General features: G+C 44.0%; 2 protein-coding genes across 2 annotated transcripts in view; one reads left to right on the top strand and one right to left on the bottom strand.

Annotated features, from left to right (window-relative positions):
• Window positions 1-1,974: 1,974 nt before the first annotated feature.
• On the bottom strand, window positions 1,975-19,164 carry MOGAT1 (monoacylglycerol O-acyltransferase 1). The gene is made up of 6 exons (XM_010215953.2): window positions 19,023-19,164; window positions 11,139-11,317; window positions 10,499-10,700; window positions 8,116-8,290; window positions 4,846-5,045; window positions 1,975-2,216 (listed from the first exon to the last, which is right to left on the bottom strand). The coding sequence occupies exons 1-6, from the start codon at window positions 19,114-19,116 to the stop codon at window positions 2,062-2,064; spliced, it is 1,005 nt and encodes a 334-aa protein (XP_010214255.2). The 5' UTR covers window positions 19,117-19,164; the 3' UTR covers window positions 1,975-2,061.
• Window positions 19,165-20,569: 1,405 nt separating this feature from the next.
• Window positions 20,570-27,136, top strand: part of FARSB (phenylalanyl-tRNA synthetase subunit beta) — a 32,259-nt gene continuing 25,692 nt past the window's right edge. Inside the window, exons 1-8 of the mRNA XM_010215949.2 lie at window positions 20,570-20,653; window positions 21,231-21,286; window positions 21,412-21,566; window positions 22,020-22,092; window positions 22,520-22,635; window positions 23,109-23,259; window positions 24,443-24,551; window positions 25,910-25,980. Of these exons, the coding sequence (XP_010214251.2) occupies window positions 20,596-20,653; window positions 21,231-21,286; window positions 21,412-21,566; window positions 22,020-22,092; window positions 22,520-22,635; window positions 23,109-23,259; window positions 24,443-24,551; window positions 25,910-25,980 (789 nt within the window). The 5' untranslated portion in view covers window positions 20,570-20,595. The remainder of the gene's footprint in view (window positions 20,654-21,230; window positions 21,287-21,411; window positions 21,567-22,019; window positions 22,093-22,519; window positions 22,636-23,108; window positions 23,260-24,442; window positions 24,552-25,909; window positions 25,981-27,136) is intronic.

Below are 27,136 nucleotides of genomic sequence, written 5' to 3'. Positions count from 1 at the left end.
AATACTCTTGGATATAAAGCTCATGTCAAACATTAACGCTCACAGCACTTCCTCTTCTCAAGTCCTGCACCTAAACCCCTGCTTTTGGATCAGGACAGGAAGTGATTTAAAGCTTTGCACATGTACATAGTCATCACATGCAATCATCATTAGGCAGCAAAGCATTGGGAAGGAGAGGGCATTTGGCACCAAGAAAGCTGAACTGTGTAAGAGATGAGCTGTGGCCACGCTGACAGCAGCCTGCCAGGGAAGGATTGCTGCTTCTCGGCAGGTATCTAAAACTCCTGTTCTCTCATCCTGGCTCCTGAAGGCATCTTTAGTCCTAGGGAAAGTGAGAGTGCTGGAGGATTTTTGGAACAAGTTAGACTAACATCCATGAGTCCTGTCTGGCAAATACTTGCTCAACACTGGGGCCCGGGTTCATGAGCAGTCCATTCCCTAGGAGTCACGCTGCTTCCACCCTTTTCTTTGAAGCCCTTCATCTTGTTAAAGATCTTTTTTCCTCAGACTTCTAATGCTTCTCCAAACCACAGCCACGCTTCTGCTAGGAAGACTCCAAGTGCACAATGAGCCCAATGCCTCTGTGGGGCCACCAGTGCTATTCCTAGAGCCTATTGCTGCAGAACTGTCGAGCTGCAGGTGCCCCAGGCTGCCTAACAAGGCTGTGCACGTCCCGTCACGGCACCTGATAAAACATTCAGGAAGCAAAACTGCTGAAACCAAAACATGCAGTTCTTAGTAAAACCAGATTTGCAGAGCCCAAGTGCAGACAGAAAACATTCACAAATATAGTAATTTATCTTATATAAAAATATAAGAATACATTATAATTCTTTTCACAAATCACCATCTTGGAGGCCCAGGCATTTTAACTGAAAAAGTTTGGCCAAGATTTCAATTTTTTTTTACATATCCATACTTAAGCAAAACCGTCTCTCGAGCGCTAGTGCTCACATTGCCTTGGCAGCTACAGCTGTGCCACACTGATAGGCAGCTTTCCAGATCAGGAAACCACAGGTTAGAATTTGAGTCGTTCAAACTAGTGGGAAAGAAGAATAAAACCTCACAGTCTGCCTCCCCATCCATTGGTCTTCAGAGAACTGGGATTCACTTGTATAGTGAAGGGAGGTTAGGAGGGGGGGGGAAAAAACAACAACAAAAAAGGAATAACAAGGACCGTTTCCTCAATGAAGCTTCAGAACCAGACTGAACAAAGCAGGCTTCATTTCCTCCTGTGGAAGTGCCCAGCGTAAGAGTAATTCTGAATATGCATAACATGCAAAATTCACATGACTGCCCCAGCAGCTTCACTGCTCAACCCCTAGTGCACGGTGCCTGCCACTCGTGTGAGACTCGAGCTACCAAACCTATCACCAAAAGCACAGCATGTCCAAGGAAAGAAAGATGTCACGTTATTCAGTGCTTCCCACCACGCAGCAAATGAATGAATGTAGAGCAACTCACACTGCTTTTCCTTCCAGCAGAGCTTAGTCTGCTCCATAGGTTGGATAAACCACTTGGTGGTATCTTCTTTAAGGCAGAAAGCACACAATATTCTTGAAATCCTATGTAAATGGTTAATAATAGCCATCAGCTGAAAACAAACTTCATTTTTATGGAAGAGCAGTAGGGTTTTTTGATATGCAAAAAACAACTTGATTTTTCATACATGCTAGTAAGTCCTAATTATGTGCTTCAGGGGGTTATACTTCTCCTGCTCTTAATCTCATGCTAGGGCAATTTCCTCTGCCCAAGATATGGTACATACCATGGTGGTAGGAACATCTACACCGAGTCTCTCACTAGCATTTCTAGTATAAAAGAATTGAAAAAGACAATTTAGGCCAGCAGTGGCTTCCCTCATCACACCCTAAGGATTTCTTTTTTTCCATGAGATTAAAAAATAAAAATCAAACAATCCATTCTTAAAATTATTTCTTACACAAGAAGAAATTAAAGGTAACAAAACACAGATTGCAAGAATGACATTTTTCAGCCAAGACATATTTAACCAATATTTTTTTTCTCAAGCTGATTCTTGTAATCACAAATTGTAATTCACTACTCAAAGATAAGAGATCTCTGCTCAGGGATCCCATAATTTCTTTTGTGGTCTTCAAATAATTTATTTAGTTTCTGTAGATAGAGCTCATGTAGCTGTTCAATCTCTTCATTGGTAGGATTCAAGTTCTGTTTCACAGGGATGGGGCTTCCCACTGTAAATTAAACACAACAGCAAAGTTAGCTCCATTGACATCTCTTTTAAAGCGCAATTATCCTCCCTCACCCCTGTACTAGCTCCATCACAGCTTCCCATGAGGTGGCAGAATCACAGCACAGCTCTCTCCCAAACCCACCTTTCACAGACCTAAGCCCTGGGTCTGTTTTTCACTTTCTTTGACTTGAGTTCAGACAGAATGGGTTAAAAAAAAGTCAAAAACCTCACTCATCAGTTTGGCAGCAAAGGAACCAACGAGGAGTGTTGGCTCTAACCTGAAGGTACAGTTTACAATTCAGTTTACCCTGGCATGGGCTATTGGCCATCGAGGAAGCATCTGCACAGCAAGTTCAAAATAGGTGTAAAATTAAACAGGCAGAGTAAATGCCCAGGCCTGCTGGTGCTGGCCAGCCTAGGCAATACCCTTCTGAGCTGGAAGACATCTCAATGCTCAAGTATTTTTACAGATGCTTAGCGAGTTGGACTAGTTAGAGTTAGTGAGTTCCAGGCTGGACTGCTCTGGTTGGTCTGTGCTCAGAAAAATAATTCAGAGCTTTTTGCAGCTCTTCCCACCTCTAGCAGTAACAGTGAGGAGCAAAAACCTGCAAGCTGCCTTGCTACCCTGGGTCACAACCTGTCAGTCAGCTGCAGCCTTCTCTTCTAGCTCTCTTTTTGTCCAGGCCCATTGGAGGCAGTGGCTTCTACTCAGGTGAGTAACAGAAATCAAGAGTTTGCTGGAAGATGCTTCTCATTGCAAAGGTGAGCTGTCATCTGCCATCCCTCAGGGCAAGCCAACTTTGCACCCAGGTGTTGTTGGGTTTGAAAAAACAAATCCTGTTACAAATCCTTACAGGCTCTGGATGTGCTTAAGGTGGAGAAAAAGGAGAACTCGAAACCCTATGGGTGAAGTTTTATACATGCAAGAGCACATGCCAACTGAGATGACCCTGTGCGTGCAGGGGGTTCGACTAGATGATCTCTAGAGGTCCCTCCCAACCTCAACCATTCTGGGATTCTGGGAAATGTCTGCTTCTCACTGTGCTCCTTTCTGATCTGAATACCAAAGCTGCCCACTGTGGAAGAGGCTGAGAAGACAGTGGTATCAGTCACTAACATTTTTGACAGCTGTTCATCTTTCACTGGAAAGAAAAAGAGGCTCTGGGAGCTTAATGGACTTGGCCAAGATCACACAGTATAGGTCTATCGAAAGGATGACTTGAACAGATGTTCAGGTGCCTTTGCCAAGCACTGGAAATCCCTTTCAGCAGATATTTCACCTGAGATGGAAGATGTTGACAAAAGGCAGGGCAGGTATAGCTGACTGCAAAGGGGCTGATCCTGCACATTCCTGCTGCAGCTGCTGCTGCCAGGAGCTCCCTGGCTCCGCAGTGCTGAAATTCAGTCTTTACGTGACCACGAGCAGAAAGCAGCCCTGCATTCAGTAAGACATTGGGAGTATGAAAGCACTGAAGCTCAAATAAGGAATTTCCAGGAACCTGCACGAAGCTGTGCTGCTCTCCCTAATTTGCTCCTGAAGGCAGCAATAATTTCCAGCCAAACCAAATTGCTCGCAGTCCCGCAGCCCAAAACACGCTGACTCCGAGATCCTGGCGCGGGCGAGCTGCACTCCTGGCTTTGGAAAAGGAGGCTTCTGGATCAGAGGAGCCCTCGTGGCCAGCGCGGGAGCGAGCAGAGCTCCAGGAGCTGAGCCAGCACTTCCAGAGCCCGACCGAGCCCTTCGGAGGAGCCCTCCAGAACACGCAGGCACGATAAGGGCTTTCAAACATAAGGTAACGCACGCTAGAGATAAGGGATTTCATATAACAGGTTCTGTTGCAAGCCTCAGCTCTTGCTGATTTGCAGTACTGCTGTGTTTTAGCCATGAACATGCTCTGGCTCTTGTAGTAAATACGTGTTGAAGTTTTGCTTCAAAGTAGAAGACATTTTAATGTCAGAAGAGTCTCGATGTCATCCGCCCAATGAAAAAGTGCCCAAAATGCCCAAAACATTTTCATTCCTATGTTTTGAAAGTATTTTGGCTTTCAAGTAAGCAACATTTTTGACCTGCCTAGGCACAATGTGGTGTTTAAAAAAATAAAACTTTTCCAAAACAATTAAATATACACCCTAGTAAAAATACAGGTCTACATGAAATTTAACATAAATTACTACTGCTCCATCTTGCATATTTTGATTTGCTCCATACTAAAACCACATCATCCCTCCTCTGGAAGGAAGGATGTCCAGTGTGGAATACAAGAGCAGCTTTATTCTTCTGGACAATCAGATTCAGTCACTCAGAACCTGGCTAAAAATTGGTCTATGCAAAATACACAAGCAGCCTTTGCAGGATACCCCTCTGATCTCCTGGAGGATTCCCAAGGAATTAAGAATGAGATTAGGCATAGGACAGAAAGGGAGAAGGGAGAAAGAAAGCCCCTTTCTCAGCTGGGGTGAAGATGACATTAAAAAAAAATAAAGATTCATTTTAAATCTCACATCCTTGTTTTAGATGCTCAGTAGCCAACTGTTTTTGTTGGAACAGATTTACAAATCGACACAGATACTAGAGGCACATTTTCACATTTTAAAACCAAAAGGCATTGGAAATGGCCCAAGGAGCTCACCGATAGTATGAATAGGTTGCCTGTAAGGTATTAGGCCAAAAGTGTATTGGAATACGCCCCGAGCATGGAACAGCGGCAGGGCGAAGCCCATGATCTTCTGCAGCTTCTCTTGGATATTCCTGAGCCGGGAACCTCTGGGGTTTGCAACTTGCTTGAAGAGCTCGTTTTCGCCGAAGGAAAACACTGGGACCAGATGAGCCCTGGAAAACAGTCGGAACGGCGGTGAGCAGCAAGAACTGCAGCAGTGGGCAGGCTGCTGCCCAGCAGGGCAGGGGCTCCGAGCTGCAGCAGCAGCAGGAGACATCTCTCCAAAGTTGAATGTGTTTGGGGTCTTTTTAAGTCATTCACACACAACTAGCCGCTGGCTTTTAAGGAAGTATTTAGCTGGTTCTGCAAGTTTTATTGATTAGTTGTAGTCGTAAAAATACATGATTATGCACATATCTTAATCTTATCCATCAGTATTTCAGCAAGTCCACCCAGGTTTTCCCTGCATTTTCTCTGCAGGCAAGCAAAGAAGCCCTGTTGCTAACCTGGTAATGCTCCTGGCTGATGGGATCAGACCTTGGCCTTCCCCTGCCTTTTGACCCGAGTACTGCACGCACCTGACTTCAGCACAAACAACATGATGAAGAGCAGACCTTCTCACAGACATGAGTCCAATGCCGAATTCCCCCGCTGACCAACTCCTGGTGAAATCCTGCTTCCTCCAGGCTTCTTCTGAAACACTAACCTTAATCTGTTACTATCAAAGGTCAAATCATACCCACAGAAATTATACTAGTTCACTTTGGCTCCCACACAGCTTAATGAATTTTGGTTCAGTTCATGAGTTGGTTGGGAGGAAAAGCACTGATTCCCACCTGGACAAACTCCTGAATCTGATGGAATCGGTGCTAGTGTCTCCAATAAGGGAAAAAAAAAAAAAGTATTTCATATCATGATTGCTTTTTTTTTTTTTTTTTGCAACAGTTTAAGCTCTAAAAAAAACATTAAAGGCCAGAAAGATTCTGATCACTCTCTGGAGGCCACTGAGGTGTTTTATTTGCTGTACTCGAGTCTTAAGTTCTATATTTCAGCTCTATTCAGTTTATACCATCTTTGAGGAAAGCCTAACTGTATATCAGCAGCACTACTACTATTTTTGTTAGGATGACAAAATTCCTGGAGAAGGGTGAATGCCCGAGGTGGAGGTGCTGAGGACAGAGCCGGCTGGACGGTCCCATGGACAGTCACAGCCACCGGCACGGAAAAGACCAAGAGCTTTTGTAGCTCCCAAAACCTCAGACGTCCCGAGTGTCTCCAACTGCCACTCTGCTCTCGCTGCAAAGGAAACATTGGAAAGCCCAGAAAACAGCGTGGCTCTGTATATACTCCATTTTTTACTATGACTCTAAAACGAACAGGAAGATCTTGTGGTGCAATAGCATTTTGTATACACCCCGAGTGTGGGATTTATTTTAATCTGCACACCAAAGACTTTTGCAAGACACTGTAGGAGGTTGCGACAAAGAAAGGAGTCTCTTTTGATTATGAAACTAAGGATAAGTTAGCTGATTCATCATTTCTGTCTTTGGAATTTCTTCACGTTGTACCAGGTATTGTGTTACCTTGGACCAAAATGTCCTTTCCAGAAGTCCCGCGGACTCTGCGTGCACGTTGCGGGGACACTGGAGGACAGCACTGCAGGATCAGCCCCTACGTCCCTGCACGGGCAGCCAGGGCAGCCCCTTCCTCCTGTGATACTCGATGCTGCAGACCAAGAGCACCAGGAGATGCCCAGATCCAGGATCAGCTGCAGCCATGAAGACTTGGGGAGCTGGGCCAGGGGACCTCCTGGTGCCCATTTCAGGCTGCTGAGAGGTGCAGACGCTGAGCTGCTTTATTAAGGACAAGGAGCAGCCCTTGCAAGGCAGGACCTCACGAAAGCAGAGGCCACCGCGCGCCCTGTGAGGAGCCCCAACTCGTCAACCTGCATTAGGGCTGTTTTTGAAATCAAGGCCAGGAGGGATGGGAGTATCTTGTTTCTCAATCCAAATCAGCTGATACGGGATGAACACCAGTCTTGGTGATCTCTCAGATCTGTGGATGTGCTCACAAAGCAGATAGATATTTTTTTTTTTGTAAACTTTTTGGTAAAATAAAGAATAAACTACTAATGGTGTTTTTGATCCTATTGGATTAATCAGCAGTCAAACAGAGATTGAGTAAAGACTCGTTTAGGCACTGAAGGCCCAGTTTAAATATACTAAGCCTTATTTCTGTGTAAAAATTGAACTAAAATGTTACAGTCCATGGGAGAACAGGTCCTTTATGAGATTCCTAAGGAAATGCATAAAAGAAATCTCTTGGCATCTTCTACACAGAATAGTTTATAGAATAAAAAAATAATACATTAGCAGCCTACCTGAAAATGGAGAGCTGCTCTTCTGCATTTTTTCCTCTGATTAATAGCTAAAAAAAACTCTTACAGAATTGGTCAAATATTGTGGGTTTTTTGTCCCCTCATTGCTTAACACACCAATGTATATTCCTGGAGCTATCTAGAAAGCTCATCAAGAGTAAGGCATTGGTTCCAACAGTTCTAGTGCACAAGGCATCTGGAATAGTCTGTCACAGAAACAATAGCTCATATTATGCAAATCACTCAAAAGATATTAATGTCATCTCTGTTCCGTAACAACCTAATGGATATTTGATCGTTTAAAAAAAAAAAAAAAAAAAAACTTTTATTTGAGACTCACACCCCAAATTCTGAGAAATTTACATTTGTAATTAACAGCTTTCCCCCAAAATTCTTTAGAATAAGGATTAAAAGTCTTCCTGGACTGTACTTCTAAGTGATTTAGTAAAATAACGTCTAGCTTTCTAACCTTTTTGCTTAGAATGATATGGAAACAATATTTCAATGTAGCTTCAATTTACAGAACAGAGTAACAGCCGAGTCTACCAGCAATGACAGCCATAGTTTACTAATATTGTTTCACAATTATTACTTTTTTGCTACTGCAATAACACAACAGAAACAAATAACCAAGATATGTTAATATTTCCACCTACTGCTTACAAATTATGTAAGGCAAGAAGCTTTCAACATTCCCAGATGGGATCTAAATGCCCAGACTGGCTCCCGTTTCAGACATTTGCACATTCATACACAAATTACTTTCAGATTCTACTTATGAGTTTACCATATACAATAAGTACTGTATTTATGAACCAGGCTACATTCAAGTACGCTTGTTGGAACAGTCTTAATGCGACACCTACCCGTGTTTCAAGGCCATTTTAATGAAACCTTTCCTCTTGAGGATGTTCAGCGTTAGGCTCCCAGGATGCGCGTTCAGGGACTCCTCTGCTCCTCCGATGACAATGACGGACGCGTGGCCGCCTCCGTCCTTGTTCAGCACGTACGAGACGCTCTCTTTGGCCGCGGAAACCATTCCTTTAGGAACAAACATTTTAAGAGTGATTCTGTAGCACCTCATAGAGAAGCACAGTGGAATTTATGAAATATTTGTAAGTGATACCTAAATGATATTTCTGATATTTATAAATAATTATAGCACAGGACAGAGTTAAAGATTGGGGTTTAACCTCTAAATGCAGCGGTAGTCTCTGGCACGTCCTTTGATTTCCCACTGATGAGGCTACCACGAGCCTACCCTCTCTCCTGCCTACCACACAGGTTACCTGCTATCTTCAGGGAAGAGACGGCTCTTCTGCCAACACGGCTCCTTACTGGAGAGGCTCCTATGCCTAAGAGAATCACAGCAGATACTGTGCAGAGGTCACAGCTAACGTAACAGAAGCAGGTGCTTACAAACAAATTCACAGAGCCTTCAACAGAATAAGCAGAGGACTTACTAATTAAGCACAGATCTGCACTGCAAGTCAATCCCTTGTGTTCCTTCCTCAGGTGTAGCACAACAGTCCCAATGACTGTATCGGCTTTTCCTCTAGCAACCAGGACCTGATGCTCACAAATCTATTTAGGCTAGAACACCATGAAGCTTTCCCAATATTCCAGCACTCTCATGGAAGGACATTCTGCTGGGATATTGAATACATGGATTTGCAATTCTGATATCAATCTGAAGTGCATCTAGGCATATCTGTAAGCCTGCAGTGGCTGAATAGCTGCTCTAAAATCACAGCATTCATGCAGAAGCCAGGCATGAAAACCAGACCTGGCCTTACCCAGATTTGTCTTGACTGTACTTACTCAACTGCTGTAGTTTAATGCATTTAAGCAAAATAATTGAATTAAACTGTTCTGAAGGAACACTCGTCCTAATTTCATTATATATTCTTCTCTTCCCCATAGTTTATTACTTGTTATCTTTCATTATTACTGCAGTATCAGCCATGAATATTACCCCTTTTTGACAAGTGCTATAGAGACAGAAGAGCTTTAGAGCTTTCTTTAGAGCTTTCATCACTGTTACAATTGCACAAGCTTGAAATACGGGACCTCAGTCAGAAGTAGGTAATTAATTTCTGACTAAAGAGATACCTGTACTGAGCAGGACTTTAAACTTCTCAGGTAAGAGATTATCTTCAATTTGTTTTTCAAGTGCCATTGTGCAAGGACTAGTGTTCTACTTCAAACATCCCCTTCTGCGAGGGGAAAATACGAGCGTTAGTGCAGAAATGCAGCTTCAAACACTCCTAATTGCCATGTGGACAGCATGTGCACTGGAATTTTGGGGGGGAAAAAAAAAACCACCACTCCGGAGGAGCCTACGCCATATCCCTTCCTCACCTCCCAAATGGGGAGCCTTCCATAAGCCCAGGCTGTTTCTGTGCCTGCTCACAGCTTAGTGGTGCCAGGAAACACAGCCTGGGCCAACATCAGAACCCAGAAGCCCCAAAGCCTCTATCATTTCCCCTGTGTGGGCAGAACCACTGAAAGGGCCCCTGCCCATAGCACATTCAGAGGAGGGGAGGGAATGGGGATTGCCCCACAAACACTGAAGCAAGAGGGCTGAGGCAGAGCAGGTTTGGGGAGTCAGCCAGGCGGGGACGGGAGATGGAGCTATGGAAAAAGGCACTCGAACACTGAAACGGCTGCTGGAGGCTACCTGCTTCCCACTGCCTTTCCTACCTGCTTACCATAGCTAGAAGCAGTATTCAAAAAAAGTGACAGAAGTATCTGTAATGATCAGTCATTATATGACTTGTTAATGTTAGCTAAAACAGGTACATTTTAAACAGTAGAAATATGTAGTTTGATCCTGACATCCAAGATTTAATAATTAGCACTTATTCTCATAGAAACTAAGCTTTAGATGCAATAGACCTTATTCTCAGAATAGTCTTGTTAGAGGAACAGAATCACTGTGGCTCTTTGCTGCAGTAAAGCTCCTACCACCAGTTGATCTAACTGTATTGTAACTGCAATTATGAAGCAATAGAACTGTGCACTGCAATCAGTTTTAAATGACACATAATCATATCGTTCAGTAAAATTAACAAGATCTTCCAAGTTATTTTGCAATAGTTCATCGCAAAACAGTGGTTTAACTTAAGGCCAGTGTTGAACCAAATGAAGAGAAATTACAAATCACCACTGATTTGTGTAGTAGACACAGCACTTTAAGCAAGAGCTATAACATGAAGCAATAAGCTGAGACAATCTGTTTTTACCTACCAGCACTCATTATATATTCTCTGAAGAAGGGACAGCGGAACCAGATGGGAGTGATATGAAGGTATGGAGTAATCCCAGGAAATAGAGTCTTGAAACTTGACCCAGTGCAAAAGTTTCCAAAGGCTCCAGCTACCAACACCCCATGAGGGTGAAAGCCAAGCAAGTAGTTGTGTTTTGGACTCAATTCTGAAGTTTTTATAAGCTGAAATTTTGAGACAGTAGAAGAGATTATGATACTTCTATATCACAGGGACTTTAAACACAGAATAACAAAACATAAGGATTGCACATTGACAGGACACAGAACTGACAACACTTCATTTATGTCTTCTGAGGGCTTTAAAATGTTCTATTTTACACCAGAACAAAGTAATTTTAAATATATTTATCCTGAATGATCATCTCTGTATCATTTATGGAGCACTATCTTCAGACCAAGTAGTCTAAGTGAAAAACCAACCTGCATTCCCCACTCCTGTTGCTAAATCTCAGATTCCCAGTGTTTTAAGAAGTTCAGTACACTCTGAAGTAACTATTTGAGTTTTACCAAAGACGACTCTTAGACATCTGATAGTGTTCATGAAAGCTTTAGGTGTCCCGCCTCAAGAGTTTACAGTTGGCCGAGACACCTTTTACTCACCTTGATGGGAAAGTATTCCCTGAAGTACTTCCAGATTGTCCAGTTTCTGATACACTGGAACCTTCTCCCTCCAGCACACGGCGTGTCCCAGTCGTGGTAGAGCCACAGCAAGTACAGGACGCCGAGGAACCAGAAGTTGCTCAGAATCAAGATTACAAAGAACCCACAGCAAAACTCCGCTGTAAAAGATGAAAAAGGAAACCAGGAGGAGCATTAATCACAACCATCTCCTTGCAAGATTTTGAATTCTCAACCCTGCTGTTTTTATTACGGATGTTGTTCATACTGCAGACTAACTGAAGTTTGCTTATTCCGTGTTGTGTGAATGCGCAAAAGAGGGCACCACCTCTGTCCCTCTTTCTCACTGTACCGTGTAACTTGATGAATTAGCTCAAGATGATGCTGGTTTACTTCAATAGAAGAAAAGCAGGAACCGACAACCAACCTGCTCAGCTTTTCCCCGTGGTGAACACGTACGGCCTGGCAGAGAGCAGCTGTTTTCCCTAAGAGGGTGCCCAGGATGACAGCAATGCTAACAAGGATACAATGCTGCAATGGGAGAGGAGAGGGGAGCTGGGCTGGGAAAGGAAAGGGGGAGAGGAGGCAGCAGTGAGACCTTTTTTCTAATGGAATGGTATTTGGCAGATCCTTTCCCTTTTTTTGCTTAGTCTATCAAATAGGGATGACAGTTCTGGCCGCTTACAAGAAGCAGCTGAGCAGGGACACGCACTAGGCTAGACCAAAACATCAGCAGGTTCCAGTTCAGTCTCTAAATACGCCGCTCTAAGTGGAAACCGACCGTTTCTTTGGGAGCCTGACAGCAGGTTGAACTCCTGCTACTTTCAGACCTGCGTCAACGAGAACTGTAACACGCTACCACAAGAGCAATGCACAGGAAGTGCATTATACACAGTGCAAAACAAAACAAGGGAAAAAAAAGTGTTTGATTAAGCAGAACGTGTTACTGGGGGGCCCGATCCTAGGACACCTCCCAGGGAGCCTGGGCTTTGACGGGTATGTGCGGTACGCACAGCGAGCAAGCCCAGAGCTAGGCTTTGCTGGGACACTGAGGAGGCAGAGGTGTGTTAGGCAGGCCTTATTCTGCGAGATTTTACAACCAGCTGCTATGAAATATTTTGTATGTCCCACAACTGACTGGCTTTCATGAGGACAACACCTTGTTGCATCCTAAAAGGAAATATATCAGTGAAGAATTTCAGGCTTAATACATCTGCAAAGAAAGGGGAATAAAGAATAACAGGAGTACAACAGTCACTATCTTGGCTAACACAATGTAAACTTTGGCAGAAAATGTGAAAATAAGCAGATGGACTAAGAGTAAGGACAACCCAGCCTACTTAAGTCGAGCTCCATGCAAGATTTTTCCTAGCAGAAATTAGTTGGGAGTGGAAAACTCACAGCAGGTTGGCTGTTTTAAGCAGTTTCTACCTGATGAAAAACAGCTCAACTGGACCTATTTGCATCTTGCATTTCCTCCAATGTGAATACTTACTTATTCTGAATTTCTTCTAACATGTTCTTGCCCAGAATAAAAATCAATAATCCTGGGGTCAGTAAGAACTACCTGAATCCAGCAGCAGGAGATAAAGCAGGGAAAGCTGTTGATTTGATCAAGCAGGAGAGAGATGAATGTTCCCATTACTAGCAGAGAATGAGCAGGAAAAAATCAATCTCACTCCAGAGAAGGGAAGAGAAGTCAACGACCACAGCAAAATCAGGAATGGGATCAATGCTCAACTCTGCTGTTTTAAAAGACACCTCATTCTTCGGTACCATCACTATGGGTGCACTTTGCTTCACGCTTAAGCAGGCAACACCAGCCTCGCCTGAGCTAGCACCTCAGGAAGAGCTCTAGAAAAACACTACAGCTAACTGAGGCCCAAAGCCCTTTGAAATCAGTGGGGAAAAATCCCATGAACTGCAGCACCAAGTGCTAGGGAATGTTTTAAAACGCAGAATGTGTGACACGGGTGAAGGATCTGATGCTGACTTTCATTTCTCCTCAGGCAGAATTGACTTCGAAGCCCACACCAGCACCAGTTCACAATAGAGAACAGAAATATTTTTAGCAAAAGTCTTAACATCTGTTATTTGAAGAAGAGATCCAGAACTTAAAGAAATTTCTCAGTATTGTTATCTCAACAGGATGCCAAGGTTAACACTCTAAATTTGAGTAGGTACAAGTTCTTGAATGCATTAAGAGATGAATACCTAGTTCTCACACAGAAGTTGATATGCAGAAATATTCCCCAGTGTCCCTGCTGGAAGGGCTTTTATCTCAGTGAAGACTCACATCCTTTTTAGTATTAGTTACCTAGGCAAATATCTGGAAGATGTTTTGCACCAAAGCACCATTGATACAGAAGCCAATTAAAGCAGTATGCTAAGTGCTAGACAGCACTATTTGACACTACACAGACAAACATACAAAGGAACTCCCTGCTTTGCTTTGCCAAAGCAGAGCCAGACTCCACATGCCTGAGTGTGCGCGAGGCGCTGGGCAAGTCAAGCTGCTGTCGGCAGCACTTCCCGAGAGGAGCTCGGCATCCTGCAGGACAAGGCCCATTTATTACTGCATTTGCAAGGAGACATGTGAAACAAACACCTATTATCATACCTCCTCATTATTTCAGTGTATTATTAGTTTGCAAGATGAGTTAAACATAGATGACTCAAAACCAGTGAGCCTATGAACAAAAAAATAGTATTTTCTCCTTCGAGGAAGTCAGCGAGTAAATAAGTGACAAACACTCTAGCTAAATTCATTAGAAAATTCCAGGCAAATGAGGAATGCCTTATTGTATCCTTGCCTGTTTGGATGCACTTCCAGTACATAAGCATCATCTAAGCATCATCTTTGTGCTTGAGCCCAAATTAAAGCCTTAAATATCTCTGTGGTGCATTGGAACAACGGGGAAAAAGGGAAACAGTAAGGGTCAGAAGAGAACACATAACCACAGGACTCTGAACACCAGGTTTGCCAGTCTGCATTAAGCAAGTTAGTTTATATTCCTATTTCCTACATTTTCCTCATTGTAAAATGGGAGTACTAATCTGTTGCAAAAAATATATATTTTTAAAGGATGAAAAATGCTATATAGTGTCTGTAGCAGCACCAGAAGCATCGTGTCCAATGGTGTTTGAATGGCTAAGGCTTCGCTCATTAAGTAGGCTCCAAGATTTCAGCCATAGGCACTAAATTCATAAAATAGTTTAATACCACAGTAAGAGGAAGTAGAAAACGAGCTCATTCAGTAGGAAAATAAGGATGAATTTCAGGTTACACGCTAACTAAGGAGTTAAAAAATGCCTGAGCAATATGCATGGCGAAGCCACGCTGTCCAAGACAGCCTGTCCCCTACGCTCAGGGCAGGGACCACGTCCCGCGCCGGTGCTGAGCTGAGCGCTGTCAGCACCCGGCAAGGGCAGTCAGGCAGCAGCGAGCCCGGGCCGTGCTCCTTAGCGGGGCCTTCTGGAAACGCATCGTGCTGCTGCCGCGGGCACCGGCCCAGGAACGCCGGCGTCCAGGGATTTGAAACCAGCCCCACAAAGGAAGCAAACTGCAAACTGACTTTCCAGTGAAAACCCAGGGAGAGGTGTGGTTGCAAGTATCTGTACTTCTCTTGGCATTCTGAACAGAGGAAAACACACAAAGCAAGCCTGGGGCAGAAAATAAGCTGAAAAATCTCATTTCTAACCCTCCAGCCACAGGGGGAAAAATGAAAAGTGTATCTTCAATAACCACCGAGATGCACCTACCACAGAGCTGTTCCTTCCTCGGTTCTAGGCTTCGGAGCAGCAGTACTTCTGAAGGCAGACACTTGGGAAACAATATTGGGGGAGCACAGAAGAAGAACTGCACAGTGAAGGTTTAGTCCCCGATTAACATTTTTTCTATAATCCCTCAAGGTAACATAGTAGATTTTGTCAGGTCTTCAGAACAACATGCAGATCTGATTGGCCCTGCTTACTAGATACTTTCATGAGATACAAAATAATTTTATAAACTATTTATAAATGGTAAAGAGCAGAACAGAATTGTACATGGAGGCGGGGGCTCAGAGGGTCATTTACTCTGGAATTTGGTCCCAGTTCGCAGCAAGGCAAACCTTCCATTGACAAACACTGATTAACTAGAGATAGAGAGAACTGCGCCACAAAGGTCTGCACAAAGCAAAGCTCCACGTTGCTGATAACCGGATGCTGAGACAGCATGCCAGGGAACACCAGCAGTCTTTATTTCCCATCTTTTTGATTCCTCTTTAAGCATCCGCTACCATTTATGCTCAGTCACAGAGTGCCAAGCTAGGGCTCCGCTGGCCTGGCTCAGCACGGCCATTCTTCTGTCTTGCCCTTTTGAGGACCAAACAAAATACATACAGAAACATGGATAAAGTTCCTCCCGGAGACTTAGGTAAGCGATCCAGCATTCCTAGAGTACTCATCAGGCAAGCACCAGTAAATGCTGTTACTCTGTGATCATACAAGAGTTCCTGCCCAAGGGCCAGGAATAACTATCAGAGACAGGAGCATAGACAGGTAAAAACAAGGTAGCTGAATCAGTCAGCTTGCCAGGAGAGGTTACAGCAGCTTGGCTGAGTTTCTTTAGGCAAGGAGAGAGAACTTTTTAAAGCAAGGCTTTGAAGAGGAATAAGATGGCAATTTTAGCCAGTTACAGCTGAAGACTTAAATCAGCACCAGATAAACGAAGAACTGCACTAAGCTGGGGGTGAGGAAAGGCAGTGCTTTTTTGTTTAACACGTTATGCTGCACACTTGCTTTTTTTTTTTTTTTTGGTTTCCAGTAGCATCACCCCACTCCTTGACAAACATTTCATCATTTCTATTCTTTTCTGGAAGCCAGAGCCACAACTCAAAACTGACTCCAACAAAATTCAGTTAGCAGCATTTCATCCTACAAGATAAGACGTAGGGAAGTTTTGTTGCTAGAGAACAGGATGCACTTCATCATACACCACTGCATTTAGCATCTCACTTCACAGATGTGCAAAGCACACAGCTGTTATTATGCAATGATTTTGCATTAAGTATTTTACAAGTCAATGCAGAATCTCATGAGGCTGTAACTAAGCTCCTTGGACACACGGTGAACGCACACTAAAAACAACCCCCCTGTGCTCACACACACGAGTCACCTCGCAGGTCCCCGGTGAGGAGGGGACTGGCCCCACCGCTGCTCAGCTGCAGGGGATGCCACACGGGAGGCACCAGCCCTCATCAGGAAACCGAACCCTGGGATTCCTGTCGGAGGGTTCAACTTCCTCACATTGCACTCGATCCTGTACATGCTGAATTCTGGCATTCCTTTTTACGTGAAATTCATAGGAGCTGGCAAAGAAGAAACTCCTGTGCACTGATCACAGCATTTCAAAATCAACTTTTACTTCTGGTGATACATACCCGATCTTCACAGATAACTAACCGAAGAACCACTGCTACAATAAAAGCTTGGGGTTTTTTCCATGCTTGAGAGCAAACTTTGGCAGCTTTTTAAAGCAGAGAACAGGAAGCACAGCAACTTACATGCAGAATTTTAAAGAGCTCCCTTTTGTGTTTAATGAAATTCTGTGTACATCCATACGGCTTTCTAGGGGAGATGCATGTTTATTCTGCCTGCCTTCTGAAGCAGCAGCACTGCAGCACCATGCTCATACACAGCACAGACCCAGCAAGCTGTGCAAGCAGCAGCCCCTATTTGCCCGTGCGGCGCTATCGCAGCCATCTCCTGGGCTTCAGGTGACTGAGGAGCTATTACTACAGACAGAGATAAGCACCTACAGCTGCTCAATAGCTATTGCATGTGTGTATTTCAGAGTCACTCGTGGGTAATGTTCAGGCCCCCAAGCAAGACAGCATCACATGACACTTCCCAAATTTAATTAATTTTACTTGATTCAGCTTTCTTCTTTCCAGGCACTCATTTTTAAGAGATCTTTTACTTTAACTGCTAGTCCATATTATTAGGGTATAGCACCTCATTGCATCGACACATGAATTATTTCAGGAACTAAGTCAGTATCCTACTTACTGCTTATTTGGGATGATGACATCTGTAATGCAAATTGTTAGTAACCACGATATTATCTATTCATTTTTTTTCCACATGCAGATACTTCTATGTAACAAAGGCTGAAGCTACAGAAGATGTTGCTTGGTATAATATAGTTCCAGCCATATATTTGTGAAATAAATAAAAATAATAACCCAACCATGCAATCTCTCCTGTGACAAATTCACATGGTACTTGAGTTGTACAAGGTTAACCCTCACATGATTCGAGAGCATCTTTTTTGAATTCAAGAGCTTACAAACGAGCTTCTTTCTATAACTGTTAGCTATTGGACAAATGCTAAGAGACATCCACACAGACCAGCACTCCAGGATATTAGGCATTAACCCATCTTTCACTACTTAACGATACTTAGAATTCAACCAGGTGGGTTTTCCTGCTACTAGGTGACATATTTGGACCTGACAATTCCTACTGACCTGTGATCAATACATACAACTATGAAGAGGTCACCTCAGCTGTAAAGGTGAGCAGCCCTGTGAAAGCATGAGCAGATCAGTTTATATTCAAGCAACTAGAGCATTTTTGGAAAAATATTCCCCCACTCCCCAACCCATGCACATTCACTATGTTTAACCAGCCTTAAGGAAACCTCCTTGCCAACTTCTTGACATTCACTCACAAGCAATGCCAGCTGCAGAGACAGCTGCCTGCTTTTCCTTTTGAACTGCAGCAACGGTGAATTTTCTGCAGGCCATGTGTTTCTAGGGAGCACATGACACGATTTTCTGTACTTCTTGAGGACGTAGCAGCATTGTTACCAACTAGGCTAAGATAAAAATTGTTTTATTATTATTAGACTGGAGTGATGGGAGATGCCAAGATTTAATTCAATAGTAAAGAATAAAAAGCACAGGCTGTTTGCAATGTGGTCATAAACATCAACTGTTTATATTCCAGTCGCAAGCAATTTAGAGGCAACAAAGTGGTCAAAGGCTAAGAACACAGTGCTTCATACCTTCCCTGCTTCCCTCACGTTTACATGTCCTTCAGTCACCCAAAATTAGACCAACATCTAATGACAACATATTTGCAAGAAGATGCAAGATACATGCACTTTCCTCTCTTTGTAAATCCCAAAGCACAATCATAAAACACTGTAAGCATGTCCTGTAACATGCAAGATGGTTACTCTACATCTGAGAGGTGTGTTCTGTAAGAGCATATTGAATAATGTCGTGCCAATTTAACACAATGTATGGACCTGCTCACAAAGGATTAAGGCTCAGCTCACCTTATCAAGTGACTCATTATATCAAGTTCAACATAACTACCCAAGAAAATAAGATTTGCTGCTGTGATTAAAGGCTTAGTGATAAGAGTCTATCATTAGAATAATTCACTCTATATAAAAAAGTGAAATTATATTACTTAGTAACATTTAGGGCCACTTAAAGCAAGAACATTTTTCAAAAATTTACTGAAGCTGCTGAATTTAACCCTTTGGCTATCAGTCTTTATTAAACACTTATTTACCTTTATCACCTATTTAGATGATAAAATTACAGAATTACAGGATATAAGATTATTTTACAAAATCAGTAAGAAAGCTCAAATGTTAGTTATCAGAAGCCTGAGGGATATTTTAATAATACAGTCACGGGCAGCTCAAGAACAGGTTGCAAAGAGACCATATAGCAAGAGTGAAGGCAGCAGGAGAGAAGGGAGAACAGAGGCTGTGGGAGCAGCCTCCGTGCGGCACCTTCCCACAGAGCTGGGAGGGCAGCGCAGCCAGGGCAGCTCTCTGGGGGCAGAAGCAGCGGCAGCTGTTACCGAGCAGCAGGAAGGAGAAGATCCACTGGAGCACCGCCGCCGTCTGCAGCCTCCTCTCGAGCGGGATGTTGATGGGGGCGAATTCGATCTTCATGCTGAGCGCGGGCGGAGCGCGGAGCAGCGCGGAGAGGCGCGGACGCCGGCGCTGTCCGCACCGCTCTGCGCGGCCGCGGGGCGGAGCGGGGCGCGGGGCCGCCCCGGGGAGGGGCCGCGCCCCGCGAGTCCCCGCGCCCCGCGAGTCCCCGCGCCCCGCGAGTCCCCGCGGCAGGTGCCGCCACGCCGGCCCCGGCCAGGGCGCCTCGGGCCGCGCCAGCCCCCAGCGAGGCCCCACGGCGACCGCCCCTGCACGGCGCACACGGGCCTCGGCCTCGCCCCACGCGCGCCACGGCTGTCCCGCGTTGAACAAGTCACAGCAGACCACAAGGGTTCCAGTGAAGGTGGCTTTACTGGCCCATTCACGGAGGCGCGAGTTACCAGGTGCAGCTCTGCCCACGCGGAGCCTCTAGAGCAACCCCAGAAGGCAGCGCTTGCACCGGAGCCCATCTCCTGTTGAGGGCTTGCAACAGCAAACGCCACGGCTGCTCTGCAACCACTGCTCAAAGAGCCTACTCAGAGCTGACCGTAACCTCCAAAGGGCACAAAGCACTGCGGTTTAACTCCCGTTTCTGGTTAAACCAGGCGGCTCAGCCCCCACCCACCCGTGCCGCGTACCCGGGGGTGCCGTGAGAACCCCCCGCAGAAGAGCGCGGCGAGCAGCGGCAGCCCGGGGGCGCGGGGCTGGCTGCAGCCATCGCGCGCACGGGCGCGAGGGAAGCGCCGCCGCCTCGTCCCGCAGCTTCCCGCGGACGCCACCTCGGTGTCGCCTAGCAAAGCCCAACGCGCTCCCCAGGGCCGCGGCCTCCGCGCTCGCGGCGGCGCCCGAGCCCTGCAGGCGACAACGCGCCGGACGAGCGGCCACCCCTGCTCCGCCGGCTGCCGCCCTGCCGCCCCGCGCCGCCATTAACCACTCCCGCTAGCACCGGCCTGGGCCCCCACCGACACGCACCGGCGCCCGCGGCCGTTACTCGTCAGCTACCCCCGGGGCCAGATCTTCGGCCGCTACCGTTACCCGCACCCCGGCCAGCCCCCCGGCCGCTACCGTTACCCGCACCCCGGCCAGTCCCCCGGCCGCTACCGTTACCCGCACCCCGGCCAGCCCCGCGGCCGTTACCCGTTACCCGCGCTCCGGCCGCTACCCGCACCCCACCCGGTAGTGCCCCGCTCCGCCGGAAGTCACGGGGTCCACCACCGGTCCGCCCGAGGCCCCCGAGCCTGCCGGCTGATGCAACGCGGCTTTAGCCGCCCGGCGCTCTGCCCGCACACACAACGCACCTTCTCCGCCCTCCGCTGGCTCAGATGCTTCGCAGCCCCGCTTCATCGGCGGAGATCTGCCATCCTCCGCGCCGCCGTGCCTGGAAGGCGGCGCCGGGGGCCGGCGGAGGCGCAGGCACCCTCAGGCATCGCGGCGGGCAGCCCCGGCCGCGGGCGGCGGCGGGGCAAGGGCGGCCGCGCAGGCGCGTTGGCGGCGGGCGCCATGCCGACCGTGAGCGTGAAGCGCGACGCGCTCTTCGCGGCGCTGGGCAGGACCTACAGTGAGTGCGGGCGGGGGGCAGCGCGCCCGGCCCGGCCCCGCCCGGCCCCGCCCGGCCCCGGGCTCCGGCCACGCGGGACGCGAGGACCACGCGGGGCCGAGCTGCGGTGTCTGCGGGGAGGGCTCGGCGGGATGGGAAAAGGCGTTTCAGCGACGCGCAGCGTTAAGCTGGCGCCTGGCTCGCGGCAGGCTCTTAGGGCGGGGGTGCGAGGCGCAGGTTTGCAGGCCAGAGTTGTGCTGCTGTGGCTCGTTCAGCCTCTGCAGGGGACTGATGGGCAGGTTGGGGGCTGGCAGCCGAACCGGCCCAGCTCTCCCCTCGTGCTCTCCTCTCGTAGCCTCTCAGCTAAGGAGCTCCTTGGCAAGCCAGGGCGAAGAGGCAGGAGCAAGGGCACGAACCCACCTTTGGAAGCCTTTGCTATAATGGCAAGAACATGTCAATGAACAAAGTGGTAGAATTTTGGAAAATATCATGGAGCTTTTCATTTGAGAACATTCACAATAAGCTTAAAGTTGCATTTTTAGATACTGAGGCCTGCTAATCTTTTTTTTTTTTCTTTTTTTTTTTGTTTTAATTCTAGCTGATGAAGAATTTGATGAGCTTTGCTTTGAGTTCGGTTTGGAGCTTGATGAAGTTGTAAGTAACATTTTTTTGATTTACATGTTTAAATAGTTTGTCTGTTTGTTTTATTTTCTTACTAGCATACTGCTGGCAGCTTTAGTATTTCAAGTTTAAAGCCCTTTTTTTTTGCTTAATTCCAGACATCTGAAAAAACTATTATAAGTAAAGAACGAGGCGATGAAAAGGCTGAGGGGGCATCTGACACCATTCTCTATAAAATTGACGTTCCTGCCAACCGTTATGATCTCCTTTGCCTTGAAGGACTGGTCCGAGGACTGCAAGTCTTTAAAGAAAGGTAACAGAGCTGTGAGATTTTTCTGTGTTTTCTCATTTGCTTAAATATGAGTCCATTTTTTTCATCAATAAATAATCTAGCTGCTTGTTAGGCTTTTGAGGATTTGTCAATACATATGTCAATACATGTCTATATACTTTACAATTATTTCTCTGGAGAGACTCTATTATATAATTTTAAAAGACTAGACTAGTTTTTTTTTTTTCATTTGCTATTCCCTTTGAGACCTATCACCTGTAAAGAACTTCTGTACAGGAGCCTCCCTCTACTCTAGTAAACATCAATATAAATTAATTTCATTTCTCTGCTGTGACATTATCATTTTAAAGGCTTCTTTCCTATTTCAGTTATCTATTTACCATATACTCATTGTGTACCACACTTAAAAACATACTGTAGAAAACTGCATTTTTGAAACTTTCAATTATAGACTTATTTCCATTTTTATTCCAGGATAAGTATCCCTAGGTACAGAAAGATCGTGCCAGCTAAGGGTGAAGGTCAAAGGCTGATTATCACTGAAGAGGTAAAAGTGTTTATTGCAGCTTTGCAAGATTATTTAAAATTTCTCAGCCACCAAGTATGAACTATCAGTACCAATTTTATAAGAGCAGTGAGATAAGAAATCTAGTTTGTAGAACAACAGCTAAAGTAACATTTTCTACTCAGCATGATTTATTTTTGTGAAAGAGGAGGGGAAAGAATTATACAAATTATTTTGCATACAGCTGGCAGCAGATGAAGTTTAATTTTCAGATGCTTGCATTCTATTGGCTTTCTGAGCCAGTACACAGTATGCTGAAAACCTCCCTACCTTTACCAGAACTTGCAGTGTATTTCTGTGAATTTTCCTTTCTATTACTGCCTTACAAAACTAAAACTAAAGAGTAAGCTCTTGTTCTGTATGTTCTGTGCATTTGAAGTTTATAATGTGTTGCTTTTGTAAATTACAGACTGCCAGAATCCGTCCTCATGCTGTTGCTGCAGTCCTGCGTAACATAACCTTTACCAAAGAACGTTACGATAGTTTCATTGATCTCCAAGAAAAACTCCACCAAAATATTTGCAGGTTAGTTTTTAAATTTGTACTAGTGTATGGTGTCCATGTGTATAATGTGTTCACTGTGGTAAAACCATGCTAAGACTGCCCTTCCATATTAGAGAGTGTTATTATATTCATGCTAAGGGGAGTTCTTTATAGCAGCATTCTTGACCCTTCTGATTTACCATGTCTGTTTCTGCCTCCTCTTTCTCTATTTCAATAGAAGTAGCTGTTATGATTGGTGTTACTAGTGAGAAAGAAGCTTTTTTTGTCACAGACCCCATAGATTTCAGTTTGACTGTTATGTCTATTGTCAATATTTATATCTCATCACTAGAGTAGAAGTAATTGTAGGCTTATCAAAGTTGATGTTACACTTCTTTGCTAAGTTTCATAAATACATAGGAAATACAGAGTATTATGAGATACCATTTCAAAGGAACCCCAAATCCTACTATTATTATTACTGATTACTATTATTTTGCTTGCTTTCTTTGTAGGAAAAGAGCATTAGTAGCAATTGGTACTCATGACTTGGACACTATCACTGGTCCATTTACTTACACAGCTAAGGCACCTTCTGAAATTAAATTCAGGCCCTTGAATCAATCTCAGGAATACACAGCTTCACAACTTATGGATCTGTACAGGGTAAGTGTGATTTTTCAGACTTCCATTCTGGATGCACAAGGCTACATTTTCAAGGCTTAACATTTTTGAGCATCCCTGGTATTAATAGAAGATGTCAGTAATAAACCACAGTTATCTTCTGTGGCTTCAGCCAGGGAACATTTCACATTTTGATTATTCATGAGAAAGCCATGGTAATATTTAAATTCTATTGTCCATGAAAGACATACCGTGATTTTTTTGTGGCTAAACACAACTCTTAGAATATTAGTTTTGATTTCAACCCAGCAATTTGTCAACTCAAAGCTTGATTTTCATTCTTATTTCCTGTACAAGGATTATGAATTTATCTACACTGCTAAGAAAAAAAAAGCTATATACAAAGCTGAAAAAATGAGCTAAATATATATTTTTTTATGTCTTGAATTTGATCAACTTACTTGTAGAAGATTTCAGTTATGTACCCAACTATACATTAAGCAAGCATAGCTATGCACAAGGCTCAAGTTAGGCTCCATTCTTGGCCTAGCATCGCAATGAAACCAGGTAGATATTAGTTAAAAATCAAGATGGTTTAATTTCACAGTGTTTTCACTGACCTCTTTAAATGTCAGCATTTGAAATTGATGCTGTTATTACCATCATTTCACTATGCAGCTCTGTTGCAACACACATACTGGTTTTAAAGAGATCCTCAAACACCTCTGACTAAATTGCAGACAAGTGAGAGTGCCTGGAAACCAGGAGTATCAGAGAGAATAAAAGTAAACTGTGTTATGGAAGTCCGTGTAAATTTTGCATCAAATTTAAGTACAATCACGCTAATATTCAGCAACTAATAATTGTAAGTATTGTAGTGTAATTTTTATCACTTCTAAGGAAAGTTCCTATGAACTAATAATATGTGTCCTTAGGTTTGGCAGTATGGTATCTGCTGTGGTACACAGCATGCCATGGCAGCATAGCTTCTGCATCTGTGGGAGATCCCTTAACAATATTGTATTCTTCAGAAATGTTAAAAACTCAGAATCCTATTCTCTCATTTTAAAGTTTTGCTTCTGAGAGCAAAAAGCTTTAGCTAGTGAAGCACCTCACTCTAAGCCACCTCCCGCCCTCTAGCAAAACTCTGTATATTCTGTATCCTAGAAGAGGGAAGTTCACCCACAAACTCATAGGACATTCAGGTTATGCTCTGTTTTTCCAGACTGACAGCCACCTTCGACACTATTTGCACCTAATTGAAGACCTGCCACTTTATCCTGTCATTTATGACAGCAATGGTGTTGTTCTGTCCATGCCACCAATCATCAATGGTAAGTTTATTTATGACTAACTTATATTGTTGCTTCAATCTAGTGCGAGTTGGAGAGTCTGAGAGAAATGCTGATGTATATTGTGGATTATTCTTTTTTTTCCTAAAAAATATTTCACTTAGAATTTCATACAGTCTTCTTTCTTTCCTTCAGGTTAAACACAGTTCCCCCCCACACTTTTTTTTTTTTTTTTCTCCCCCAGGCTGCTGGTGTTCCTCTTTTCTCAGTGGAGAGAATACAGAACTCCCACTGTAAAACTCTGCATTTAGTTTTTCTTATTCTTCTGTGTCTTTGTGGTATAAACTCAGGAAGGGATCCTGGTGATAGGGCTCTTCATTAGAAACATTTTATTTGCCCAGAAGAGGAACAGTAGATATATTGTTCAGCAGTCATTTAGCTAAAAGGAGGGTGTAAGAATTATTTTTTTAAGCTCGTAACTAACCTTCCATTTGTACTTTTAGACAGTCACACAACTTCTAGGACCGTATATCCACAGTGCATGGTTGCTCACAGTGCAGTTCATCCAAAGCATGCACAGCACATTTGTAACCTGTAGACAGCACAAAGCAGACGTCTGTGCAGCCACTCAGGATTGCCTATCCTTGCTAATACAGCTCCCCAGGTAGAAGGGGACTGGGGGACTTTGTGTCCAGTTTGCCAGTGGGCTGCTTTTGGTGATGTTCCTAAGTGCATCTCCCACCTTGCCTCCCTTAGCACAGGGGCAGTTCCAAGTGCATACCTGTTGGCTCAGGTACAGGCACACAGAAAATTCATACCTAAAAAGAGCCCTTCCTATGCACTAAAGCAGTAGTGCAGACAAACTTAGAATGTCTAAGGAGGTAGCGTCAAGTTGTCTTAATTCTTCAGGAAAGTAACTTTGGATATTTGTCGGTCTAACTCACTTTTTTTGAAAACAATTTCATTCATTCCTGACCAAGACTGCTTTTCCATGCTTCCTTATCAAAAGCAGATGTGATACTTATTAAAGCCAGAAAAGATGAAATCCCCTGGAAGTGCAACTGCACAAGCAGTGTGTAACCAGCAGGTGGCTGTTGCTTTGCTCCTTTGCTTTTCTCAAAAGCATTATCTTTAAATGTGCAGATATAACCACTTCACTCAGTCTGGCATGCCTTACCTAGACAAAATGCTCTACCATGCAGACTCTTTTTACTTTTTTATTTACAAATTTTAAAATAAAGAGCTGCTGGTAGGAATTGTGAACATCAGTTCAACAGAAATAATGGCTTTTAAGTAGAGAAGACGGTTGTCTTGCTGAATCATACATGGAGTCAATACCAGTGTCATTTCAAGAAAAGTAATAACATTTCTTAACATGTTGCTGTCTTTACATGTTTTAGGAGATCATACAAAAATAGGTCTAAACACCAAAAATGTCTTCATTGAATGCACAGGCACCGATATTACAAAGGTAAATTAATCTTTCCTACTTTCCTGCTTTTTATATTATGCTGTGATAGTGTTGTTTTCTATCTGGGTAATAGAACTTGAGTAAAAAGAGCTACAATAAACGGGCATTTACCTTAAGGAACACACTCAATTTTTTGAAAGAGCAGGGTAAGTTGTGGGATTGTTTAAAATTCTCCCAGAACAGCTCTAGTCTTGCTCTGTGCAGACTGTGGTGTTTTCTTTGTGTTTTATTTTCATTACATCTCTGCGCTGACACTAAGTGTTCAGTCAGTACAAAAAAGGGAATGTAAATAAACTAGGTTTTCTTGCTGTTGAACACTTTCCTAAATCTGAATGGCTGTGAAAAAGGTATTTTTTGAAGAAAAAAAAAAAAAGTTTTGCCAAGAATCATTTCGTCTCCTTAAATTTAGAATGAGGGAAGGAAAAAGACTCTTTCCACTTGGTTATCTTTTTCAAGCAGGGATGCTTGACAAATAATGGTGAAACAGAAGTCTTTCATCTGCACATTCAGTAACTCAGAGCTGAAGCATGAAAGCCAAGCAGCTATAATTGCCCGTTCCTGAAAATATGTTGTGCATTCTTTGATAATTTCCCTGAAGTGGGTATCTTGACATTTAAGAGCAAAACCTCTTTTAACTTACCCAGCTACACAATGATATGTTAATGACTGATAAGTAAGTTTGCATGCTGAGGATTGGCTTCTAAGCAAGCTAATGAGTCAGCTTTTTGCTGCTGCTTGCTTTAATAGCAAAAAAAAAAAATATCCATCTATTTAGGTGAAAGAAATTATACTCCAACTGGAAGACTGTTTTGATGCCTTGTGGATATTGATCTGAATCTCATGATTGTGTTGTTATTCTAACCCCTTAAAATAACCCTCAAAGAAAAGAGTTTGCAAAGGAAGTTAAATTGACAGTATATTCTTAAGCATTTGAACCTCAGTGAAATGCCCAGTTAGACAAAAGGTTGGGAAGGTTCAATACCAATGGGTAGTAAAGACCTTATCTTGGGAACGCAGTTTAGCAAAAACACAAAAATGTTTCAGAGCCTTGAAAACCAAAATACAACACTTCTTAAAATTCAAACAATTCTAGACTACTAGTATTTGGTTACTGTTAAATTACTAGAGTAGAATGAACAGTCGCTGAGAACTTTTT

Source organism: Tinamus guttatus, unplaced genomic scaffold, assembly GCF_059628265.1.
Source record: "Tinamus guttatus ecotype Peru unplaced genomic scaffold, ASM5962826v1 Tinamus_guttatus_pri_ptg000311l, whole genome shotgun sequence".
Lineage (NCBI taxonomy): Eukaryota > Metazoa > Chordata > Aves > Tinamiformes > Tinamidae > Tinamus > Tinamus guttatus.
Note: the sequence above shows the minus strand (reverse complement) of the source record. Positions and strands in the feature narration are given on the sequence as shown.

Bases quoted from the DNA above. Each gene is read 5' to 3' on its own strand.
- MOGAT1 (XM_010215953.2), bottom strand. From the start codon at position 19,116: ATGAAGATCGAATTCGCCCCCATCAACATCCCGCTCGAGAGGAGGCTG. The intron at 5,046-8,115 runs GTAGGTGTCGCA...ACTGTTTTCCAG, and splicing joins AAAATGGCCTTGAAACACGG to GGCTCATCTGGTCCCAGTGT. The intron at 2,217-4,845 runs GTGAGCTCCTTG...TTTAATTTACAG, and splicing joins GCAACCTATTCATACTATCG to TGGGAAGCCCCATCCCTGTG.